The following is a 26,899-nucleotide window of genomic DNA, read 5'->3' on the forward strand; positions in this document are numbered from 1 at the left end:
TACTTCTTTTCAGAGAAATTACACTCATTCGAGTCGTGAGGCTAAAAAGTTTAGGAAACACCGAGTTAGATAGGACAGTGATTTTTTAATTGCATCATTCAAAAACTACCCTTCGTCATCGTACACTGCAATCCTGGGTGCACACGATTTGGACGGCAATTCATCGTCCTCTCGCTCGCGTGAGTCAAATGCATTCAAAGCTAGCCAGTTAAGGTCCCGCAATCACGGATCCACATAAACATCCGATCCCTCTTTTAAGGGGAGGGATAAAAAAGGGGGGTTTAGAAGGACACCCTGCCGGAATATAATTAGCTTTACCCTGGAAGGGAAAGAAATAGGAAAGCGAAAGCAGTTTTATGTCTGACTCACACGACGGATAATTTTGATCAATTGAAGATCTCCCATGTTCATCCCCCCTGCTAATATTCAGCCACTCTCCGCGCTGCATAGCAACAGCGTCCAACGGATGCTGAGAGACGAACTGCGCATTTTCTGTCACTTTGCGTCCAGGAAAATTCAGTAAGGCCATTTCAACAGATTTTATTTTTCTTCAGCTAATTTTTTAGTAATACAAAACACATTAGCTCATCAGCACAGTTTGATTTAATTTTTTATTAGTTCTGTTAATTATTCCTGAACGTAATGACTGTCAAAGGAAAAATATGTCTACTGGACATTTTTAAATTGCACAATTTAGTTACCACATTCGATCCGGAGTTTAATTATAAAAAATAAAGAAATTTATAAGTTTTTCATTTAAGCCAGATAAAAAACCAGCTTCCAAAACTATTTAAAAGTAACAAGCTAATAAGTTGTATTTGGCACTTCATTACTTCTATTTAAAAAGATGAATGATGGCAGATGAACGTCTTTGCTTATAGTTTTTATGATCTGATTAAAAGTGAAAATTTAAATTACTGATTAAAAACATTCAATCAATTATACATTCAACTTTATCCATTTTTTTTATCAGTTTAAGTTTTTTACCAGTTATCAATTCATTACTATTTGCTTAAAAAAGAATTTTTGGAATGTGGAATTCTGTCACGTAGGAAACATGAGAAAAGGAAGAAAATATTTATACGCACAATGTAAAAATTAATCATTTGAGCAACCGGAATCATCCTACCTAAAACTAATGCTAAGCAGATAATTTGATAAACATACAGTCATCTAAAATTAATATTCACTGAAAACGGAATGCATAACAAAGGAGAGTACACCAGATTAGAAGAGACATAAAAAAGATGTATGCGAAAAGATACACGTCAATATCAAATGCAAATTTCGGGTGGGGGGGAGAAAACGATGGCATTGAAGTCAAATAAACTCACACAAAGCAGAGTTTTATTAATGCTAATCTGCAAGTTTCATCTCCTTGCCTTTATTTTACATCAAGGCTAATCTCAGTTCCCCCTTTTTTCGGGGTAGGGGGACTAATTCTCATTTACGCCAATCCAGCGTTTAAGTATGATTATGCATTAACATGCTGGTATTTGCAATACATTATTTAAAAGAGTGTAGTATTCCCCTACATTCTTCTAAAAATAATTTAATTGCTATTCTTATTAAGAAGATTCGTATAAAAGCAATAAAGATGAACTATTTTATAGTCTTTGGAGACACTATAAAATTCTATCTTTTACAGGAATTTGGCGCCTAGGCTTTTATTCATTCAGCATCCGGCTATCACCCTTTCCTAGAAATCTGATGCAACATACATGTCTCGATGCTGTTCGAAGCAATCAGCACAACAATGACACTGTTTTCGGGGGGGGGGATCAAACTTAAGCCCAAGTCCAAGATATTATCAGAAGCAACAGCTTTTAAATTATCACTACATCAAATTTGAATTAGACTTCCGAGTAACGAGCAATACTGGAGTCGAATAACCTTAACTGATACGAAAAATGTTTCCGCCAAATTCGAGCATTAATAAACACTTACAGCTTCAATCCCGATGTCGCAATATATATTTTAATGCTATATTAAAGCACTTTTTTTTTTTTTTTTTTAAGTTTTAGGTCTTACTACACATAAAAGGTGTTCTTCAGCAGAAGAGGCTAGCTGCCTGGATAATTTTGTAATATTTCTCATTAATTGCGTGGGTGTTTTTGTGGTTTTCCTCACACGGAACTTACAGGCTATATAATTTCTTTTCAAAAGCACTCTACAGAAATGATTTTTTAAATGGTACGTATCTTTCCATAATATTCGAAACCGCCACTCGAAAATGTATACGTGATTTATTTTTAAAATCCGTCTGGAATCTAAAAATCTATATTTATATCAACATATATCAGTCACTAACTAGTCAATCATATCTGTCAGTAAGCATGAAACCAGTTCATACTAGTCACTAACCATGGGAAAAAAACAGATAGTCGTTATTAATTTCAATGGGAGAAAATGGGAAACCTAACCTAAATGAAATAAGATAATGCTAAAAATTGGTGAATACCGTAGTTCAGAGTTGTAAAAAGTGGACAAGTTGTTCATAAGTTTTGTTTTTGCTAACTCCGAATTTTTCCATTTGAGGTCCATTAGCATATATATAAATAATTTAATACTATCAATTTTAGAAACAGTAGCCCAAATACTTTTAAAAAGCAGCAATCTCCAACGAAAGCTTTGGAAGAAGTGCACGGAAAAAGAGTTCAATATATTATGGAAGACATTTTGCACAGCATGCTGTACATTTATTTGAGCACAGTATTTGATTGCATGTGGAAGAAAGTAAACATTATATATGGCTGGTATTTGAATCTGGAATTTGATCTCGATTACAAGATATTCTGCTTACTGCAAAATGTACAACAGTAACTTAATATTCGCTGCTCTCTTCGTAACATAATTCAGGTTTTGATAGAAAGAATGCAGCAGGTTTGGAAAAATCAAGCCTTCTTTTTATTTCATTATACAGAATTTTCTGCAGTAATTTTATTAATTCAAATTTATCTTCCATGTTAAATAGCCCATTGATAATGCACATGATTTGACTTTTTGTTCATGATTTTATTTAGACATTATTGAAAATCCCACAATCGTTCCACGAAGCTTCTTCCGTCGATAAAACCCCCTTTCCTTAAACTGAAGTGATTTTAGTTGATTGATCAACTAATTATGGCAATGGAAGCGACAGCCAGTTCACTTAACAAACCGCAGAACTTAAAATGATTACAAATTACAGTAACTCAGTTACTCATTTGACTGAGTATAATAAGAAATAATATTCAGTTTCTGATTTGATCTGCTATAGAGAAAATACCTTATTTTCGAACTAAAAAATAATTTAGAGATAATACTTTGATTGAATTCTGGAAGAAATGTTAGGAATTATCGCATCCCTCTAGGCGTCGTCTAACGCTGAAGTAATTACCGTCACGTTGGCAGTTGGAAGATCTAAGGTTCGAAATCAGACTAGGGCACTGTTTTCCGCATTTCTTGCTCCGAAATGTTTAATAATCTCTATAGAATAAATTTCAAGTTTTGTAGCCTTAAATTCCAGCTATATACGAGATCTCAAGGATGTCAAATACTGTTATATATGTGTAATCAAATCATTATTTTAACTTACCTATGGAATCAAGATAGACGTTAAAAACACATTTTTATCTGTTTTTTAGAACACATGTTTATAACTCGTGCGCATATTTAAACAATATTGAAAAGATGCTTAAATGTGTAAGTTCTCTGGAAATTAATTATTTGTCGCTCCAAAGCAATATTTAATTTTGAAGTAGAATGATAAAACATTAGAAAGCGAAGTTAGAAGTTTTTGAATTTAAAAAATTTGCGAGGTTCAAATTTTGAAAATAGAACAAAATAACTTGTAACTTATTTCCAATGTAGCGAATTTCCAGTCGAGGATAATAAAGTTTTAAAAATTACTAATTTTAATAACGTAAATGTTAGAAAGAGACACTGCATTAAAGCCATGTTAAGATCATAAAATTCAAAATTCCCACATAATCTCCATACAAAATTTTGCTTAAGGGCTGGGTCAAAAGAGGAAAAGGTACAGAAAAGGTTAAACAAAATGAAAATTAATTTTCTCTACACTTGAGATCTGAAACATTTAGTTCTGTGAGGAAATTTAGGAACTTTCCTAGTGAAGAAGATACTTTATTTTCCATACTGATCCTTCACATCTGAAAGTCACCTACAGAGTGTGACATCATGAGTTCTCCCAAAAATTACAAAATCACTATCAGCAAAGCATACTAAGTATTTAACAAAATAACACGTACACTGCATTAAAATGAAGAAAATTCTATAATTTGACTTTAAAAGAAGTCAATTCCCGACTCGCAAGTTCTTAGGAAAAATAATTTTAGATTTGACTAGTTTTTTAATTACATATGTTGAACTGAAATGAGTATTTTAGAAAGCGCTAACGTTTTTCTCATACTTGAAAGGATATGAAGTTATTTTTTACTCTAATGAATATATCGCTTTCATTACTACACTTGTCCTTTAAAAAAATCTTAATGAGCATTTCCACTAGTCTCTTCGGAATGGCCCCTTTTTTCTGTGATGATACGCATAATTTTGACATGACTAGTTCAAAAATCTCAAATTTTGCAAATTTTGATGCTGGTCCTTTGTCAGCCAAAGTGCAGAATTACACCCTAAATAATATCCATGAATTTCAGTTTAGCGTAACTTTAATGTGGAAGAATGCAAAAGGTTCACAAAATGTTGAGTCAAAAATCAGAATTGGTTGAAAACACGCTAGGAAAGGAACTACAATCAAAGTGTTAAAAATATTTCACGTACATAAGTATGACAAGTATATGAGTTAAAGATACTCAACTAATGTTTTTGATAAAAATACGTAGATTTCTAATTTTTCTTTTTCATGCTGAAAATCTATACAAACCTGATAACACTTCTCAGTGTACTCTTGCGCGAGGATATTGCATTGCTTTCCTTATCCCTCGCTTGAAGACTGGCGGCGACAATGGCTCGAAAAGTTCCTTTCCAAAGCCTCTCAAACAGTACTTTATCGTCAACAGGAGCTAAATTCCGACTCCTCGCTCTGGACATGGACGTAGATCCCTGGACCACAGCAGGAGCAGATATGAAATGCAACTCATTACGTGCCTGGTGCTTCTTAGAGCTCCTCATCACGTCGAAAAGATTTGTAAAACTTTGCAAAGTTATCAATTTTTAAAAGATGAAAGGAAACTTTCTTGTTCTCATAAATATAACAAATGCGGTTAAAATAATAAATATGAGCAAATACTTGGAAGACTTATGAAGCTCAATCTCAGAGCTGTTTTTGCACAAAACTTTAACGAATCTTTAAAGTCCCGTAACGAAGCGATGTAATAACTTCAATATATGCATACAAACAATTACATAATAAAAATGCCCTGCTCTCAAATCTGCACAATGAATAGCTGCAGAATCATATACAACGGTAACGTTGAGCGGAGATTCACTTTAAAAGCTGAAATGGAAGACTTTTCTTTTGACCTTGATCTAGCGATATGTAAAACTTGAAGGCATCTGAACGGCGTAAGTTGAAAAAATTCTTACATATAAGGCGACAACAATGGAAGACTTCGTCGTTAGTATCATATATTCTTTACAAAATCATGATAGATGTTTCTTTCCTCTTTGCGTAATTAGATTACACAGTTCCTTGCTTGTAGTAGGGCACAACTGGAATAAATTCTTGTTTTTTGAGATCACTTTTAATGTTTCTGCACTTTTGTTTTCATAACTTTCCTATGCAGTTCATTTATCCAAAGATAATGACAGATACAAAATGTTTACATTCACACGATTATCCAAGTTTGTCTAAAATTAAATGCACAAGACTGCTAAAATGTCCCATACGAAATAAAAGCGATGGCAAAAGTGACACTATTTAACACTCAATACGGTGCTGAACTGCAAGTTCAAATATAATGATGAACTTTATAAACTACATGCGACATTGCAGTAAACAACTGGCTAAATATTAGAAATGCTAGAACGATTTCACAAAACATCTTGAATATGTAAAAGTTCAAATCGAAGCAAAATATCAGTGCATTCTATCAGACTACTAAAGACCTAAAATCGCTCAGTTTTAAAGTTTCATAATGGAAGACTCGATTCACAGATATAACCTTTTTCAGTATTAAGACAGAATATACTTATTTACAAGTGTGGTAAAACATCTTGAGCAGAAAATATGTACTATATATAACAGAATTCACAACCATTTAAGATACGATCCGCAGTTAAATTTTTAGCGTTTAATATTTCTTCATTTCCCTTTAGAAAATATACTAATAAAAAAGAACAATAATTCCAATTCCTATCCAATTTAAAAAACGAAAAATAAATAAATAAACAAGGACAAATAAAAAAATTAGACGTGAAATTAAAAATTATTAACCAATAATTGCTACAACTTATTAACAAGGAATAAATATGAATGATTTCTAGTTACAGAAACAAGAAACATCAGAACTTTGACTTTTCAATTTAGAGAAAATAACTCAAATATATGAAAGGACTTCTCAAGTGACACTTGTGCACCCACTCAAATTTCTGATCTTTTAAGTGGAGAGAACTTCAGGAAGAGCAAGATTAAATCTCAAAGGATGAAAAAGATAAGAGATAAGTAAAGAAAAGTCTTTTGATAGATCACACAGATTTCCAGGCAGGTACGGCGGATGATTTGGCAGCAAGCGTCCACAACTGAAGACTATGAAATTCCAGATAACCACGTTGTACCGGCATGGTACAGACTCTCGAGCACGCACAAAGAATTGCACAAAATGCAACCGCCACTCATTTTATAGGAGGACAACATAACTGCTCTGGACAGAAGAGAGACAATATGGCCGCGCGTATGGAAACGCGGAAAATTTGCCCTCGGCAATGGAAGGATGGCGGGAGACCATGGCGCACCTACCCTGGGCATCCTGCAATGGATGCTCCACCAGCAGCGGATTATTGGTTTCTTGGATGTTTCTGGGTGGAGTCTGAGTCCACCACTCACAGAGGAAAGCTGAAATGACAGCGCAGTAGTTAAGAAAGGATTGTTTGTTGTTAGTTTTGCATTTCAAAATAAGTCGATATGGAAGCTGCTGAAATAGGTACGAATATTATCACAAACATCTGTATACGAAGACTCGTATTAAAAATTAAAGCGATTACATATGAAAAATTAGTAAGTTTATAATTCAAATTTATACAATCAATTAAACAATACCTTCTTTCACAAAATACTGTAAATATTTTTTTTTAAGGTACGACTGTCGAAGCTAAGAAACTCTCATTAATTTATATATTATTATAAAAATAATGGTAGAATTCATAAATGTTAACTATTTTTCACTTTACATTATAAAAACAGCAATCGAACATAGTTGCATCACATTTCGAAATGTTACAGATAGATAGTTTTTTTTTTTTTTTTTTTTTTAATTCTTAATTTATATGAACCCAGAAATACCATAAAGTATTCGTTTTATATCAGAAAGAGAACCCTATTTTGAAAACATTTTATAATTTTTTAACAGCATTAGTATTTTTTAAATAAATGGTATAAAACAAGCATAAGCTCTATTCATATGTTTAATCTCAAAATTTAAATAATTAGTCAATCATTACTCTGCTTCCTCCAGCATTTGCAATTCGTTCAAAAAATTCGACGTATTAGATCAGTATTCAAAATATCTAACAGATATCATTATTTTGGCTTTCAGTTCCTAAAAAATATATCTAAGTGAACAATTAAGTTTTGAGTTTTTATAAAAAGTCCCTAAGGAAAATGAACCGTCATTTCAGATTACTAGAAAAAGTATCACAGGTTTTCAAGCAAGAAAATTAAATCGAAAAGCTATGCGCTTCTTTCTTTAGACCTTCCTTCCTAAATATTATTAGTTTAAAAGAAAAGTTTTATTTTACTAAAATAAATTTCAGAAATTTGTGAACCACTTGTTTAGCTTTCAAACCTAGACACAGCAAAACCTGTAAAACGTCTTTCCCGCAAACACGCATCCGTACGGTGAAACCAACATCACAGACTACCTCTCCTGTCTTTCGGAGTTCGTAATAGTTTTCCTTGCATATTCTAGGAAAATTTCATAGTAAAGTTAACAAAGCATGAACTTGGAGAAAAAATATTCCCTTCTTCTGACTATATCAAAAGAACAGAAATCTTAATTTTCTATAAGTTTTTATTAAATAACTAATGTTTACTCATTTTAACATCATTTATTTTCATTACAATTAGTGTTTCATTATAATATATATATACAGAATTGAATAGCTAAAATGCTTCATAGGAATAAGTTCTTTGAGTATCAGCATTGGTTCATAATCCCTTCTATTCGCGGAAATATTTGGCCTGACTAGAATTGCCGGTTTGGCTTGACCTTATTACTCGAGTAAAGACGTAACACCTTCGTATTTACGTATTTATTTTTTAATTATTGTTCATTGAACGGGAGTTGGTTTGTTTCCCTTGAAAAGTCAACTATAATTTCCGATCAATGACAATGATTACATGCATTTAATTTAATTTTTCCTTTTACAATTGAAATTTTGTTCTTCATGATGATTTAACCTTTTACTTTCAAGTTACTTCAAAACATCTTTCAAAATATAACTTACTAGTATGGATTCACTCTTTTAAAATATTTCTACTTTAATTAAACTTAGGAGATAATATAATCAATTAATCAATATTGTTTAGGAAATAAATTATTATTAACTTACTTTGCAGCAATTGCGCAAGTAGTAGTAACTTGTTTTCGCACTAAATGCATTTAAGATCATACCACATTATATATATATATTCTAAATAAAAGTAATTATGAGCAAATTAATAAGCCTACCATTTTACTGTAATTATCATTACTAGTTTATCACAAAAGAGGTCTAAAAACACTATTTTAAAATATAATTAAAATATTGACTAATTATTTTTTTTATAATAATTTATGATTTTAATTGAATTTGTGTTCACTGGAGATGGTACATGAATAAGTTTTCAAATTATAATATATATATATATATATATCGTAACGAAACATGACAGAGTAGTCGTTAAAGTACTTATAAAATTAGTTCTCTAAGCCGAACTCGGGCATTGCTACGATTAAATACAGGTAATTCGACCTGACTTCAAATTCCAACGAACGGGCTGGCTGCATAACAGTTTTGGCGGCTTTTCCTATTTATGATGTGAACATGATGCCAGCTTACCTTAGAAAGTCCTCCACGAAGATATTCTATCCATTAAATAAACATCCCTTTTTATACTTCGCATTAATTTAATAAATCACATCTATCTACCATTGGGCAACTACAGTCAGCTCCAGCTATTAGTTATTTTATAACTCTGTTTGCAGGATTAACTATGAAGCTATCTTGAAGTGTTTCAAACATTCATCTTAATGATTTACTTAATATCAAATAAAACGTTACTCATATTACTTGTGATGTTTTTTATCTACTCAACAAGATCCAGTTCTCAGCGCCTTAGCAACGTGCTTAAATGCACATATATAAATTTTTAATTCTTCTCAAACAAAATTTTTCGATAGTAGGATTAAGGCAAAGCACAAGAAGACATATCTACCTAAAGAGAGGATGCCTTTAGGGAGACCTTCTAAGGGAAATTGACTCATATTGAAGTTACACATTGGAAAAACTATTATAAAACTCCCAAGGAGACAGCCCATTCGCCGGGATTTGAAACGGCGAATGAGTTGTCTTATATTCAGCGCTCTTATCACTCGGCCGCTGGTGGACCCGTATTATGAAGAAATCTTCCATAATATCTGGCCTGTTTTATGACAAAGCTGAAACAGATTATAAAACCAAACTTTTGTTTCCTGGTATACTAAGAATTCTGAAATAAGGTGCGAAATCGAAAACTTGGCTATGAGCATGTTAAGACCAACAAGCCATAATACAGAACAATCCTGAAAAATGACCAACAAGTGTACGATTTTTTTGTTTATTCTTCAAAATTGATTTTTGGTGTCTTTGGTTCACGATAAAGTCTCTGATGTAATGTTCATGATACAAGAATGAAGAAAATTTTTTTAAATAATTTTTCTAATACGTTTAAATATGATAGTATGATAATACAAAATCCTTCAGGCAGACGTACCAAAACTGACGATTGGAATTTAGACAGTCTAAAAGTTTGGAAAGATAACTATGTCTATAAATTGAACTGAAATTTAAAAAAAACCCCCGACGGCTCGTAGTGACTCTTATTGAAAGAGTGCACACGAAAAAAAAAATACCATAAAAATTTCTAAATAAAAATGTCCAGCAATCAGAAGCTGAAAAAATTTTAGGATTCTACTGTAAGAGGTGATGCTTAACTTCTTAGATTATAAGGTATTTTCTCCCTCCTTTTTGTATGCCTTCGTGGTGTAACGGTAGCACACTCGGCGCTTATTCGAGAGGTTCAGGTTCGAATCCCCGTGAGGGCATTGCACATTTTTCACACTTCCTGCTTCCAAAATAACCTAATGACTCTACAAGATGCTCTCTAGAAACTACAACTTTCTCACATTACACAAAAACAAAACTCATGGTTCGACATTAGGTGGAGAAGTAAAAAGGAAAGAATCATACAGATGGAGGAGAAAAAAAATATCATCAAAAGCTGATGACTCCATAGCTCCGATCATTAGCCCTAGGAATCCCCTTAGCATGTCAGCTTACATTAGAAAGATCAATCAAAGATAACGATACTTTGCCTCATTATTTAGAAAACGCTCCGCCCGGCAGCACAGCTATTAATTATAGTATTATAATTTTGCGAAAGAAAAAGAAAAAAAAATTCCTTCGCCTAATTAATTAGCGAAGAATAAAAAAACGCGATGATTAAGAATCAACTAATTTAGACAAACATGTTAAAGCACTTATCAGATTTAAAAATTTTAAATACTTTTTTATAGAATTAACAAGTTAACAGCATACTCTTCAAAATCACAATTTATGATTTATCTGATTTTAATTACTTGCATTCATGACTCCCGCTGAAATTCATCTTTTAACCCCCAACGAGTGAAACAAACTAATAGTTATGCAAGTGGTGTGCTAATTTGATTTCTATTCAAATTATTAGGGAAACACTGTCCTTTGTAATTGTGTTTCATTAGAGAATCTTGTTAATAGCTGTTGAGGCTTCGAGGAGAAATTTCGAACTAAATTTCATATTATGCCATTAAACATAGCAGCTCGCTCAACAGCGTAACAAACCTGCTAAAAAATGGCGTGAGACAAAGACATTTTGCGATGTGTGTTTACTCAGAGAACGATGTTTTTCGTAATCGCCCTTCATGGCGCTCAAAGCCGCATAAATCTAATCGGTAGTATATCAAAGATAATATTGTGGCCTTCAGGCAGGTAGCACACGCTCTGAATTCGCCTTCCAAAATCTTCCCTTAAGGGGACCTTAAACCTTAAACACCTTAAAACCCATAAAATTTTCGAATATGTGACTGTTGCAAGAATTGGGATAACTTATTTATTTTAAAAGCAATTACTTTCAACTTTTTACAAATGACTACATAATATAGTTGTTTTCTGAAATAGTGATCAGAAATTTTGTGTTGCCACAAATATTTTTATAATTTAATCTGCTTTTTGACAAATGTTTTCGTCATGTTTTCACCTTGCGCGCAGAGTTTAAAACATTCTGTTGCATAATTTAATTTTATATTTAATATATAGCTTTTATAACATTTGGAAACTACTGTGAACCAAAAAATTCTAAGAATTTCCTGCTAAATTTTTATTTTGTTTGGAGTCGAGTTTATAAAATGTGTTTTATTAAAAAAATCTGTAATGTTTCCGTCCATAAAATTTTTTAATATTAAAATATTCATCAGATTTTAGGTTCAGTTAAAAGATAGGGCTCATATAAAGAATTCCATCAAATTTCAAGTATGTACCATTAGGCATTTTTAAAATATCGTGTGCGCAAGGTGGAAACGTGAAGAAAGATTTTGTTACAAAGCGGATGAAATTACAAAAATATTTGTGGCAACACAAACTTTCTGATTACTATTTCAGAAAGCAGCTATATTGTGTAATCAGCTGTAAAACGTTGGAAGTAATTGATTTTAAAATATATAAAATATTCCAATTCTTGCAACAGTCACATATTCGAAGGGTGTTAAGGGGTCTAAGGTGTATTTCTACCTCACTTGAATACACGCGAGGTAACTCATTTATATTCTAACAAGAAAGCGTGGGTTGAAAGCATGAGCGATAGGAGAGGTTACTTCAAAATAAAATTAATAGTTAAATAATTTAAATAAACCCCCACAAGAAATCAAATCGTAAGTCCCATATAAGTGGTCTTTCAAAAAACACAACGCTTTTCAGTTCAGTACACTGTTTTAATTAACTGCACATGCTTTTCTAAAATAAAATTACTATGCACTACTATAATTACTATTTAAGAATTTATAAAACAGATTAAAAAATATTTCATATTTAAAATTTTTGTGCAGGTTCTTCAGAATTTTATGATGTCATCAAAGGGATCATTGAGATAAAATGTTGGGCAACTCTTGATTTTAGATAATAATTTTGGCAAAATGTATTTTATAAACAAAATGCACTGAAACATTTATCATTGCTCCCGATCCCCCCCCCTCCCAAAAAAAAAATCAACCGCAAGACAGCAGTCAACTTTCATTTAACTTGAAAACTGCTGACTCAAAAACGCAAACTTTCGACACTTGAAACGCCTTTCGAAACATGACTCTGCTTTCAAAATGTCTTCGAGGTCTGAAAGTAGCTGAAGGATTAAGGGTTCAGAAATGGATGGCACACGCTAAAAACAAGAATTCACGAGTTAGAAAATGGAAAAAATGAATTCGATGAGAAAAAGAGAAATAGCCTACACGTCGGGTTGCCGTCTGAATTTTCTACCAATAGTGCCTCGGTTATGTTTAGTTTTTATTGCATATTTTCTATTAAAAACGACTATTTTTAAATATTTTAAAATTATTTTGTGATATAAGAAACTCTCTGAAAATTTACTGCACTTTATTTTAATTTTTTAATTAACAAAATATATTTCAGATGCTAAGCATAGACTCAATACTCCAGCAAAGAACACAGTCATCATACCACAATCGCGAAAATTGTATGATGAAGGTCTCGGAAATTTATTTTGAAGTCAACACATTCATTCCTACATAATAAATACATCTTTTTTGTAACAGAATCAATGCTAATAATAACATTAGAGGTAAAATTGTCATTCGTTTAATTGTTTATAAAAAATATAATGAAAGTTATTTATCATTTAGTTTTACTTAGAATGAAGATGAAATAGACCCTCAACCTCAATGTGTTGTTTGCTGTGAACTATTATCCAATCAAAGTATGAAACCATCGTTTCCTAAAAGACGTCTTGAATCTAAAGGATAAATCTGAAGAATATTTTAAGAAGAAATTGTCGGAGTTCAAAAGTAGTAAACAAGTAATGAAAGATTTTGTTACTTCAAGTGGCTTTGGAAGCTAGTTACTTAGTAAGCTTAAGAATTGCCAAGACTGGGCAATTTCAAACTAACAGAGAAAACCTTATATTACCAGCAGCTAAAGATATCGTTTTAACATTATTCAACGAAAACGCGGCTAATAAACTTAATAATAGTCCGTCATCAAATGATACAGTAAGTTGACAATTTCATGAAATAGCAAATTCCATAAAGGAGACACTTATTCAAAAAATAAAACACAGTGAGTATTTCGCATTGCAGTTGGATGAAAGTACTGATATAACAAACATTGTTGAATTATTACTTTACATACGTTTGGAAGAAGATAAACGAATGGCCGCAGAGTATATACTTTGTGAATCTCTTCATGATAGATCAACTTCAAATGAAATTTTCAAAGTAATTCACAATTTTATGTCTGAGAATGATATTCATTGGAATAAGTGCATTGCGATATGTAGTAACGGAGCTCGGACTTTAATAGGAAAACATTCCGGTGTAATTTCTCAAATAAAGAAAATCCCACCTAAAACTAAATTTACTGACTGCTCCATTTATCGCGAAGCTTAAGTAGCCAAAAAAAAAAAATCCCCGAAAACCTGAAAATCGTTTTGAATCACGCTTGTGAAAACAGTTAATTTTATTTAAAGCCTAGCTTTAAATTCAAAATAAAAATAAGTTCTTATAGAAAGATAATAGCATCTCATTGTTGATCGATTTATTAGAGTAGTGTCACCATTTCACTTTGTAATGTCACCCTTTCCGGGCTCATATTGCCCTATTTTCAATTAGAATCATTTTTTTGCGTCGATTTGCTGTCTCTAACAGCATGCATTTTGCCTTCTTGTTGCTTTGTACTTCTTACTGTTTGAGAATATTATCATATGTTTTTGAAAAACTCGTAATATATTGCGCATTTAAGTGTTTGTGAAAAAATAATAATACAAACCCAAATTTTCAAAATGGAAAGGACTAACTGACGGAAAAGTGATGATTCAACAAGTAATATATCCAGGACAATCAACTAGTTCTTAGAATATTGAAAAGAAAAGAAAAATTGCTTATAGAAAATATTGTGAAATTTATTTAGCGTTTGGGTGTACTTGGAATGGAGATGAATGCACTCTCTACCTCAATGTATTGTTTGCCATGAAGTATTATCCAATTTAAGTATGCCACTGTCGTTTCTTAAAAGATGACTTGAATCTAACTATGCCAATTTAAAGGATAAATCTGAAGAATATTTTAAGAGGAAATCATCGTAATTAAAAAATAGTAAAGCAGTAATGGAAGGTTTTGTTACTTCAAGTGAAAAAAGCTTTGGAAACTAGAATAATTGCCTAAGAATTGCCAAGCCTGGGCAGGCTCACACACTATTGGATAAAATCTTATGATACCCAGTTAAAGATGTCCTTTTAACATAATTCAACGTAAACGCACTAATGAACTTAATAATATTCTGTTATCAAATGATACAGTAAGTCGACGAATTCATGAAATGGCAAATTCAATAAAAGAGACACTTATTCAAAAAATAAAACACAGTGATTATTTCGCCTTGCAGTTGGGTGAAAGTACTCATACAACGAACTTTGTTGAATTATTAGTTTACATACGTTTCGAAGAAGATAAACGAATTGCCGAAGAGTATTTACTATTTTGTGAATCGCTTCATGATACAGCAACTTCAACTGAAAATTTCAAAGTAATTCACAATTTTCTGTCCGAGAAAGATATTACTTGGAATAAGTGCATTGCCGTATACAGTGACGGAGCTCATTCGTTAACAGGAAAACATTCCGCTGTTATTTTTCAACTAAAGAAAGTCGCACCTGAAACTAAATTTACTCCTTGCTGTATACATCGTGTGAAGTTTCAGTAGCCAAAACCATCCTCGAAAACCTGAAAATCGTTTTGAATCAGGCTATGAAAATTGTTCATTTTATTAAAAGCCGAGCTTTAAACTCAACAATATTTACGATTTTATGCTAAGAGGCAGTGAACATGAAACGTTTTCCGAAGTAAGGTGGTTATCCAGAGACAAAATTTTAAATTGTCTTTTTGAACTTGGATAAGAAATTCAAATTTTCCTCTGAGAAAAAAAACTCGAGCTAATAAGGAACTGGATAATAAAATTTTAAGAATCATTATCACTTAAAAAAAAAATTACTATTTTTCATTGATAAATTATTTCAACACGTATTTTCCTGAGTATTATGAAAAGGAAAATTGGACTAGAAATCCATTTTGCTCAAATGTACCTGAAATTTTATCTCGTGAAGAAAAAGAACAATTGACAGATATTTCCTGTGATCAAACTCTAACTGAATATTTCGAAAATAATATACATGTCAACTTTTGGCTGAACCGAAAAAAAGAATTTAAAGGCACTCCAAGTAAAGCCATTAAATTTTTAATGTCACTTTGCACGGCCTATTTGTGCAAACAAGGATTTTCTTCCATGGTTCTATAAAAAATAAATATAGTTTAAAATTAAAAGTGGATTCTAATATACGGTTAAAACTAAGTGAAATAAAACCAGACATAAAGAAATTGATCTCTCTTAAACAGGCCCAAATAGCACACTAAATTTTAGAATTAAAGTTATTATAACTTAAATTTTAATAATTAAAATGGTAACCCCTAACATTTTTTTTTATGTGTTCATATTTAACAGAGATAGATAGTAGGTTGTGCAAATACAAATGACAAAATATATTTTATTTCTTTGAGAAACTGAAAAATAATCATTGCAAAATGTAGTGGTACTAAAGCTTTTCAGTTTTTGTTTAGATGGTACGCGTTAATCAAAAGATTGAGAACCGCTGACATAGAATATTCCATGCGGTCTTAAAGCCTCACCAATCATAGATACCTGTGCGTCAGAGAAGTACTACGTAGGTAAGTGCGGTAACATACAGTCGTGATGTAATGTGCGACTCCTAATTAAAATTACGAAAAGAGTTACATATACACTGTAATCACATAAATTACCACATCACTATGACAATACATCAGCTCTGGTCGCAAATGCGACCATATCCATACATTCTGTTGCTCGCCAACATTACTCTTAAAATTTTTATGTATCCAAGCTACAGTGAAGTATATTTATGAAGAAATATGTAAGTCTGCAAATCACGAAACTTTTTGTCTGATTTCCCCCCCCCCCGATCCTGTTTAAATTAACGAAATCAAAGTTATAACAAATAGTGTTGATGGTATTCTCTAAAAGGTGAAGGGGCATTTTATAAATATAAGAATTTTAATACTCCTGGGAAACTCTTTCCTTCACAAATAAGTTTTATTAATTTATTTAGAATTTCTGCGCACTTTTTTTAATGAGCAGTTGCACTACGTGGTGATGTACACACGCATTTGTATTTCAGTAAATATAGAAAAATTTAAAAGTAGCAATTAGAAAACAAATTTTGGTTTAATCCTAGTATACGGGAGCATATTTCACAAGTGCACATCAGCGTAGCCACTGAGGGAGGGGTTTCGAAAATGGACCAATGAGCTGCTATTGCTCTTGTGACGCTAAATCTTCGTACATGTGAGCGTATGTTATTTACACTTTAATTTGCATTTGTTTCGCAGTTATAACTATGTGCCATAATAGTAGAAATCTTGTAGTGCCTTCGTTTTCTGAGTTTAATTAATCGCTGAGATTTCACTTTTGTGATTTTTATCACGCAGTAATATTTGAATTGATGTCCACGGCATATTATGTGGATTAAGAGAATTCAAACGTACATTTTTTTAATTGAGCTGAGAATGACCGAAAGTGTTACAATGAAGCTAGTATTTTATTTCAGTGCTTGCATTCTTTTGATTTTTTAAAGTGTAAGATTCAGAATACATATAATCTGATTATATCCACTGTTAACATTAAAGGTTATATGCGAATAAATTGAATATACTCGTTGTGAATAAGATAAATTCATTCTGTTTGATGAGTATTTCTTGTGTAGACAGTACATTTAACAGTGAGCAGTTATTAAATGTGAAATTTAAGACACTAAATGCATACGAATGCAAATTAGTAAAGTTAACTTTGAATAAAATTCTGCATTGATTATTATAGAACATCTTTTTCATATAGACTGCAATAAAACGTGCTGACTTCTATTTACTATATATAATTGGTGTAAATATTTCTCTCATACGCATAGTTTTATTAAGTATTAAGTAATATTTCACATCGATATTTTTGCGAAGTCTCCAACATATGTTTGTATTTATTTCAACCAAGTAGTGAAATCTTCATAATTACCTATATTTGATCAACTTCGCAATGAAAAGTTTCAGAAGCAATCGACGATGCTTTAATTACTTTGTACACAAAATTGCGTGGCAGAATATTTTCAACCATTTTGCTTAAATCTTAAAGCACGCGAAAGGTCATGTGACATGACAGAAATATTACTGGACGCTCATTGGTCCATCCTAGAAGCCACTCTCTCGGTGGCTGCACGGATGTGCACTTGTGAAATATGCATACGGTACACACGGGGTTTGGAGACTTTTGGCGGCAATATGACGAGCAGTAACGCGGTATTTTAGATGAGCAATAAACGAGTCATTATGGTGCTGGCGCCAAAGCCGTACCGTATAATAGGAGGTTATAAAATTTGATTATAACGCCGTCAGTTAAAAATGCGCCAAGAACCACGACAAATATCGTGCCTCGAGATTTCTAGTTTTCATTTGAAATATCGTCACTGGTTATTTTTTTGCCATATTTCGCCATTTTTAGTACGATGGATTACACAATTTGGCAGTAACCTAATGACGAACAGGCTGGAATAAGATTCTTTCAGGACAAATGAATAATTCATAGAAACAGACTGTTCTAAAATCATCCGATAAAGTTCACTTTTGACTCAGGCGTTGTTACGTACGTTCTTGCTGTGAAAGGGAGGGGGAAATGAAAACAAAACATGCTCTTTGTTTCCTCAATGCCATTCGTTTTCTATATTTCTGTCAGTAATTGAAGTCGATTGAACTTTGCCAATTTCAGTTATAAATCAGCCATAGTAGATTATCCCGATCTACTGTCGAATGAGTTATGGGTGAGTTATCCCGGCAGTAGATCGGGATAGCTATTTGAGGGAGGTATGTGCAAATAGTTTGATGTCTCGTAAAATAAATAAAATCGGTGGAGCCAACAAAATCGTAGAAACAGACGAAAGTCTTTTCCCAAGAAGAAAAGATCTGATGTGTACACCACATGACTTCCTTGTACGGAATATTAAATTATACGCACTTTTTCCTGCATTTCATTTAAACTTATTGAATTGAATTAAATCTACTTTATCAATAACGCATAAACTCCAATAGAATAAATGCGCTTTTTAAAATTCACTATACTTATTTACCATAGCGATGTTCTGGCGCTAGGTTACTTAACAGCGTTACATCTTATTCATTTTATAACTCAGAATTAAAAAAAAAAAAAAAAAAAAAAATCATCTGAAGAATTATCTAATCGTTGCCACATGTTCTATTCAAATACTAAAATAAATCTAAAACGATGTATAAAAGAAATTAAACAAATAAAATAAACAGTTTTTCTCAGCGCTGCTTACCTAATGCGCATGAACCTACTCGTAAATATTTTCCTCTGTTCTAAAGAGACTGGCGACAGTATTTTCTGCCAAAAATGAAACACTTATTTCCTCGAATTTCATTAGAGATGTATTTCTCATTCAATTAATTCAGTTCTCACTTCGCGACAAAGCAAAAATACATAAAAACTCAAAATATCTATATTAAAAATTGAAAGATATAAAAAAACATAAAACATACTTTTGGTGCTGCCGATTGCAACCAAAGAGGGAGGTGCATATCTACATGCAGGGGTGTTTGTGGGACCCCAAAAAATCCCTTGAAACTTTTATGGACTTACTTACCGACATTTTGGAGTTTCGAGAAGGGGGGGGGAGAAATGAAGTATTGAATGACCTAATTATAAAAGTTCAATGAATTACTTTTTTTGCAAAATTAATAACCATAAATTTTCAAACATATAAACTACTACATTTTATGTAAATATTTTAAATTACCTGAATTAATTCTTTTAAAAAAATTATCTAATTTCTGCTGCTTTTTTTTTATTTTCTGATGTTTGTGGGCTTGTCTTTCTTTTCTGGTAAACTTCATAATTGCAGGAGGGTTGATCTTTTATTTTCCTCATTTACAGTTGAAGAAATTTCCTCGAGAACTGCACATGCAGAGGTAGAAGCAGTTTGCTTTTCTGCTAATGTAGAAGGTTTTTCAGAGACTTTTATAGGTGACTCATCTGAAATACATGTTTTTAAGTCCTCTTGATATGTTTTCCAACTTCTGTTCATATTCAGTAAGAGATCTTTGTGAATTGGATCAGTCATTGGATTTTTTGAGCCATATTTTTCACATGAGGTTTCTTTAGAAGCCATTAAATCATATTTAATAGTCTGCACTGCATCTAGGGAATCAATCTTAAGAGAAGTTCTATAGTCAGTGACAAGTGTATCCATTAAGTTGAATGCACTTTCCACTAATGGGCCATGGAAGCAGCTAAGGCAGGCTTTGACCAATTTAGCCAATGTAGGATACTTATAATCATTTGTGAAATCATCTTTTAAATTAAAAACTTTACACCAATATTTATCAATTGTACACTTGACTTAATTTCCACTTTTATCAGATGTGTAGAGCATTTCTTTGGTGATATCAATATCACTCTGGTATAAACTTATTTCAGCTTCTACTTTTGACTTTTCATTATCACTAAAAATATGGGACATAAAAGATGATAATTTTTCAAAAGCTAATATTGTACTGGTTTTACCTCTTAGCTCTTGATCTAATGCTGTAAAACTAATTAGATATGAATTTTAAGGGGTAATTTCTGTTTCATATGCTGTGCTGTATTAGTATAAGCTTTCATCAGAGAAATTTGGAATTCTTTTGCTATTGGATGATTTTTTGATAATTTCTTCAGGAGAGTGGAAGCTTCTGCACCAGTAAATATTACTTTGCTAGGTAGATGGAATTCTGGATTTGTGACATCAACCTTTAATAAATCATTATAAGATGTGCACTCTATATTTTCTGGCTTCATAAAAAAAGAGAAAAATTTTGCCATCAATTTATAAATCCTGGAATGTATTAAATGAAGCATCGGTTTTTTTTTTTTTTTCAAATAATTTAATATATGTGTTGAACTCTGGTAATACTGCTGAATATAATGCCATATGCAATAAAGTTTTGTTTTGCATAACAAATAACCCATTTAGTATTCTTTTTTTCCGAGCTAAAGCATCCTTTGTGAGTTGTTGGGAATGCTAGCAGCAAGAATACACCCCTTCAACAATTTTTTGAGCTGCAGAAATATTTCTTTTATTGTATACAGTTTCAACATAAGAAAAATAATTCCCTTTATCAGTTTTATCCAAGTAGTGAAAATAAAATGCAATAAGAGCATCCCACAGATCTTTGATTCTTTCTAAAACACATAAAATGTACACCCACCTATGGTCCGGTCTCTTCAAGGGCTTAAATTTTTTAATGGCAAGCGATTCAGATTTTGAAAAAAAATTCTCTTTTACTGCAGCTTTTCATATCAAAATAGATGTCATCAAACAAATCTTCTAAGTATCTATCAAAACATGAAGCAAATTTTTTTGCACAGTTATTAGCTGTGTGACATGTGTCACCATCAATATCTAATAAGTGGGGTGCTTTGTTTGATCGTAGTCTGGTTTCAACACCCTTTTCTTTTCCACGCATGGTGTTACATGAGTCCATTAATACACTAATTAAGTTTGCCCATGGAATATTATTATCTTCAATAGTATTAACAACTGCTTTAAAAACAGCTTCCGAATTGCAAGATTCCATCTTTAGAGATGCAAAATGATGAACTACAACTTCATTTTGATTTGTTGTCATAAAACTGCACCAATATTGCCAGTATACTTTCTTGAGCATTGCTAGTACTTTCATCCAAATTTAAAGAAAATGGAGTCTTCTTTAAAGTTTTAATGATATTTTCCTTAATAGTTTTTGCGAGCCCATATTTCATCTTATAACATGCAGTAGTCCTGGACATTTCCAACGAGTTTAGTGTCGTCAGATCGCGGCTCAACTGTTTGCAGAGTTCAATTAAATTGGGAGCTACAATGAAAGAAAGAGAATTCTCGGCGATAAACGAAGTTATTAATACCTCTTGGCGTGCTTTTCTTGTTACTATATCCAATGGCCGAGCATCAGTCTCCAGTACGTCATCAGTATTTTTTGAATTAGCATAATTACTTAAAGTCATTGAATGTCTAATGCACTTTGAATATTTTATGTGCTTAGTTTTAGAATGATTTGTGAAAGCCTTGACTCCTTCCCCACCATACTTCAGCAGTGAGTTACAAAAAACACAATATGCTTGTCCAGCAACATTTATTTTCTTGCACCATGTGCCGATGGTATCCCCATTACCATCTCTCCGTTCAATCCAATTCCACCTAAATGCATTCCGGACACCTTCTTCTAATTAATTGTATAATATCACTATTTATATCGAGAAATTTCATAGTGAAATTCTCTTGCGTACATAAATAATAATAAAAAAAATATTTCCATAAACGAAACGAAAAATTTACACGTGCATCAATAAATGAAACGAAAATTTTATACAGCGGAGGAAAAAAAAGTTGAAAAGCGATCAATGACAAATAGCTAATACGGCGAAAAATCTCCCTTCTCTACTTATTGGCGCCACGCCAGGAGAGATAAGACCTTTGAACTCAGAGTCACGTGATCGCACATCCGGTCGAAAGAAGTCTCTCTCTTTTTTTCTGCCGCGCCTACTTGCCGAAAAGAATCCAGAAGAGAATGTCAGAGAACCAGGGGAACGAGTCATAACTCGCAATAAGGTAAGAACAAAAAAGAAGTTTTCTTCCCCCTTTTAACGCATTATCACTGCCTTTGGAGAAAGAAAGGAAAAGATTTCACCACACACACTGAACTTGCGTTTTCTGCTTTCAAAGCAAACAAAATTACCCAAATCAAAATAAATAATTCATTATTATTCCTACTTCGTTTTGAACGACGATCCCCGGACGAAGTTCAAAATCCCCGGAGGGAAACACCCCTGTACATGTTATAGCAGTCCCAAATACAAAATTTCAACGTTCCGAGGCTATTCACTTTTGAGTTATGCAAGATACATATATACATACATATGCACGTACGTACGTAGAGACGCCTCTTCGGAATCCATTTTAAATCAGTTTTATATTTCGTTTGGGAAAAGCAAGTCCTTTATTCTGTCCTCATGTACAGATGTCACGCAAAAACACTGTTAAATTGCATTCAATAGCGGTCAAAACGGATATTTTTGTTGATTCAAAAACTGAATTTTTTCTGCAATATTTAATTATATTTATTATTATATGCCATTTGTTTAGATTGAATTTCGTTTTGTCTTGTTATCTTTTATTTATGTGTATAAACTTTATTATTTTATAACTTGGCGAGAATTAGTGGAAAAAAATGCGGCGCATTCTTTTTTTTAATTGATGTCGCTCTAACGGTATAGTACCTAGGATTTCACCCAAATTTCATATTAACATACGTAAGCACGATTATAAATTATTTACTGTTATTAGATAAATACCTACTGAGAAATGGCAACAGATAACTCTGGATGTCGTTCTACTTACATTCATAATGATGTACGATCAATATACAGGGCGTCGCATAAAGCGCCCAAACTCTGCACAGCCAGATTCCTTGTTGGGATTACATAAAAAATGCCCAAAATACTGTACCTGTACGATCCATAGTTTACGAGAAAAATAAATCACAGCCTGTGCAACGGAAAAACACCGCATTGGACACACCAACAGCAGTATTTGCATATCTTTTCAAACGATAACGTTCGCTGCGCATACCAGCAGCAGAACGCTGGTCAGGTCTGTAAATGTGTGAGCTCTAATGGTCAGGTCTGTAAATGTCTGTAAATGGTCAGGTCTGTAAATGAGTCAGGTCTGTAAGGTGTGAGCTGGCATACTCGGGAATCGCCTGCTTGGACCATATCTGTCGCCTGAATGGCTCTCGGGATAGTCCTATTTGACATTTCTCCGTGATGTCTTAACCCAGTTCCTCGATGACATACACTTAGTGGTAATACATAGCCTTTGGTTCAAGCAAGATGGGGCTCCGGAGCATTTCTATGCTACTGTATGCGGCTGGATATGGCATATCCCGGCCGCTGGAACGGACATGGGAGTCTGGTTCTGTGGCCACTCCGATCGCTAGATTTCACACCATTGAATTTTTTCTATGGGGCCATCTCAATGAATTAGTGTATTGAGAAATAAGATTATACAAACGGACTTAGCTGCTCTCCTGCATGCTGCGGTGGAATCCACTCCACTATGCTCAAGCCTGCCTGGATAGGCACGGCAGACACTTTGAATATCTGCCTTTATAAATATTGCTCATGATTTATCAAAAAAAGTATTTTTACGTTGCATCGACTGTGACGTATTTTTCTCGTAAAGTATGGATAGTACAAGCACAGTTCTTTGGGCACTTTTTATGTACTCCCAACAAAGAATCTGGCTGTGCAAATGTTTGGGAGCTATTTTTGGGACACCCTGTATAAGTACGATGCAGTAACAACGTCTGCTATGCACGTTTAAGAGTAAGTTACGTGTAGGTTTAATAAATTAAGTGTACGCTATATCGTTCCATAAATGTTTTTTTGCCCTTTTTTTTTAAAACGCCTTATGAGTGATTAATTTAAATATAGAATAAACTAACACATATTACACACATTTTATTTATCATGAGTTATGACTGAAAACTCTATATACGAAAAAAAAAAAAAAAAACCTGTTAAGAAAGAGCGAAAGTTATTTGTCTGAAAAATTAATGTCCAGATGAATCTTTGTAATACAAAAACATATTTATTATACAGCATACTTACTAAATGAAATCACCGACACGCATGTCCGTTTATTCCAAACAAAAAGTATACACATTCTACAAACTAATGGCGTTTTTAGCGCAATAACTATAGTAATATACGCGAGTGGAAAAATCAAACAATGATGCTTGCTTTATTCTAAAAATATGATTTCATAATCATGACTCTGATAATTTTCCTTTCTTCTTAAATTTTGTGCTTAACTACTTCTTGTACTTAAGAAAAATCTGAAGTGGACACCACGACTTCCTTCTACGCCTATTACACTACATACATTATTTGTTCACTTCATTTAAACTTATTTCGTTGAATTATTCTGACTTAATTAATCGATATTCCTCAAGGCAAGTTGAAAGTGACATAAAAAATCATACATTTTGAAATTAAATACTCTAATAATTTTTTTTTTTCGAACGGGAATCAAACTTATTGTACTTTTGTCTTTTCGTATAAAACTTTCCCAAATATAAGAATAGAAATTAGAAGACCACATTAAAAGCTAGACTTCGTTATTTATCCAAAATTAATTTTTTTTTTAAATTTTGAAATTGCCAAAACATGAATAAAACACTTTCGTAAACGATTTCGAAAATAAAGGACGGGTAAGATACATATATAATAAAGTAAAACGTATGTATTGCATATGGGTGTACAGTATCTTTTGGCTAATACACTATCTTTTGGCTATCTACTAAATACTTTTGGCACTATCAATTGCGATAAAGATGTGATGTGCACAAAAAATATCCATTTTGAATATATGTTACAATCCGTTTTGGAATAAACAGTCTTTTATTCAGCCAACATTAGTCAAAAATGGATTCGGGAACGGTCAAAATAGATATTTCCGTTGAAATCTGAAACCCAAAATATTTCGCAATTATAATACTTCCTTTACTTCGCACAAGGAAGTAAAAACAATACGGTGAAGAAAGAATGCAAGAAACCACAAAAAATTCTTTAAAAGACATGAACACCAATTTTATAAAAAAACAGAGAAACAGTCTCGTTTTCATAAATTTATTTTAAAATACTTTCCGCTTCAGAAAATTAACATTTCTTCATCGCATTCTAATCAAAATATAAATCTGAAATGAGCTATAGCTACCATGTCATTACTCAAATTGTTATACTAACTTTTCAAATTTCAAGATAACATATGACAACGGCACACAACATTTTCTCCACAAAATGGGCTAGATTTCGCAAAATACTTTATATTCCAAAAGATCAACGAATTTTCCACTCATATAAATTGAGAAGGTAACAAACTCCATTATCAGTTGAATTAGCATAAACACTTAAAATGTTACCATCGAGGAAAGCAAAAGCAAAACCTATGGACGGGAGAGGGGAAAAAAAAAAAAAAATGTTAGTCATTGTTTCCGACATCTCAACTAAAAAGCTTATTCAGCCACTTTGAAGGCATCACATTAACTCAAGCTTAAATAGCTAAGAATGGGGACGTCCCGAAAAGCCAATTAGGCACGATAACGCTTTTACAAAGCTTTTCATAGGCAGTAAGAAAAATGCGCCTTCCCTCTGTTTATAACTTGAATTGCATACTACAAAGATTTGTATATTATAAATAGAAGTTTAACAAGATAATAAATTGAAATACACAGCTAAAAAGAAAGAAATTTCAAGATTTATTTCTTACTTTACAATCAAAATATTTGAAGTTGCTAGCATACGGATTGAAAATCACGCAACCTTAGTTGAAAAGAAATATAAAATTACGCTATAATTTACGACAAGAAAAATTTGCATACGGAACTCAAGAACAGGAGAAACAAATTTCTTCACGTTGAGCAAAAGATTAAAAGAAAGCTTAATGTTTCTGCTACCACTGTAGTCGTTTATTAGAGATCATACATACAATCCAAGATCTCCAGCACGTTCTTTCACAATAATTCTTGAACTGGAGTCTCTTTCTTCAGATAGAAATAAAGCTATTTTCTGAGAAAGTGCGTTTATAAAAATTATTATTAAAAGACACACAGAGAGAGAAAGAGAGAAGGAGGAAGTGAAAAGAAGAAAGCATAACTTTTGATGCTCCACAAATTATTTTTACAAAAACCATGACGTTAACGATATTTTCCAAAATCAGCACGTCTGGATAAATAGACAACCATACTGCATGCTCTTCGACCACGCTTTTAAAGCACGTAATAGCAAACCTTTACGAATTTTTTTAGCTTTTCTAATATTTTTAATAGCTTTTAGCACGTTCATATATTTTTTACGTGTCTTAAAGCAGAAACTTTTCCCTTTTTAATTTCCTTTCTATATACTCTTTTATAACTACACATAATGCAGCATCAAAACAGTTTAGCATCCATTATTAAGGTTTTGCGAATTTAATTTTCTCATCCAAGAAGTACTTTAAAGTATATGGAGATACAGAATATTAATTAGAGCACATCCTTCC

General features: G+C 32.5%; 1 protein-coding gene across 5 annotated transcripts in view; it reads right to left on the reverse strand.

Moving 5' to 3' along the window:
- Positions 1 to 26,899, reverse strand: part of Srrm234 (Serine-arginine repetitive matrix 2/3/4) — a 209,637-nt gene that overhangs the window by 120,452 nt on the left and 62,286 nt on the right. The window contains exon 1 of one of the 5 annotated variants that reach the window (XM_035359022.2): positions 4,883 to 6,862. The exons of the other annotated variants lie outside the window; for them this stretch is intronic. Within the exon in view, the coding sequence (XP_035214913.1) occupies positions 4,883 to 5,130 (248 nt within the window). The 5' untranslated portion in view covers positions 5,131 to 6,862. Of the gene's footprint in view, positions 1 to 4,882; positions 6,863 to 26,899 lie in introns of those variants that run through there. 5 annotated transcript variants of the gene reach the window in all.

Source organism: Stegodyphus dumicola, chromosome 2 (genome assembly GCF_044657685.1).
Source record: "Stegodyphus dumicola isolate Sdum_Otavi_A_Nest chromosome 2, ASM4465768v1".
NCBI classification, from domain to species: Eukaryota; Metazoa; Arthropoda; class Arachnida; order Araneae; family Eresidae; genus Stegodyphus; species Stegodyphus dumicola.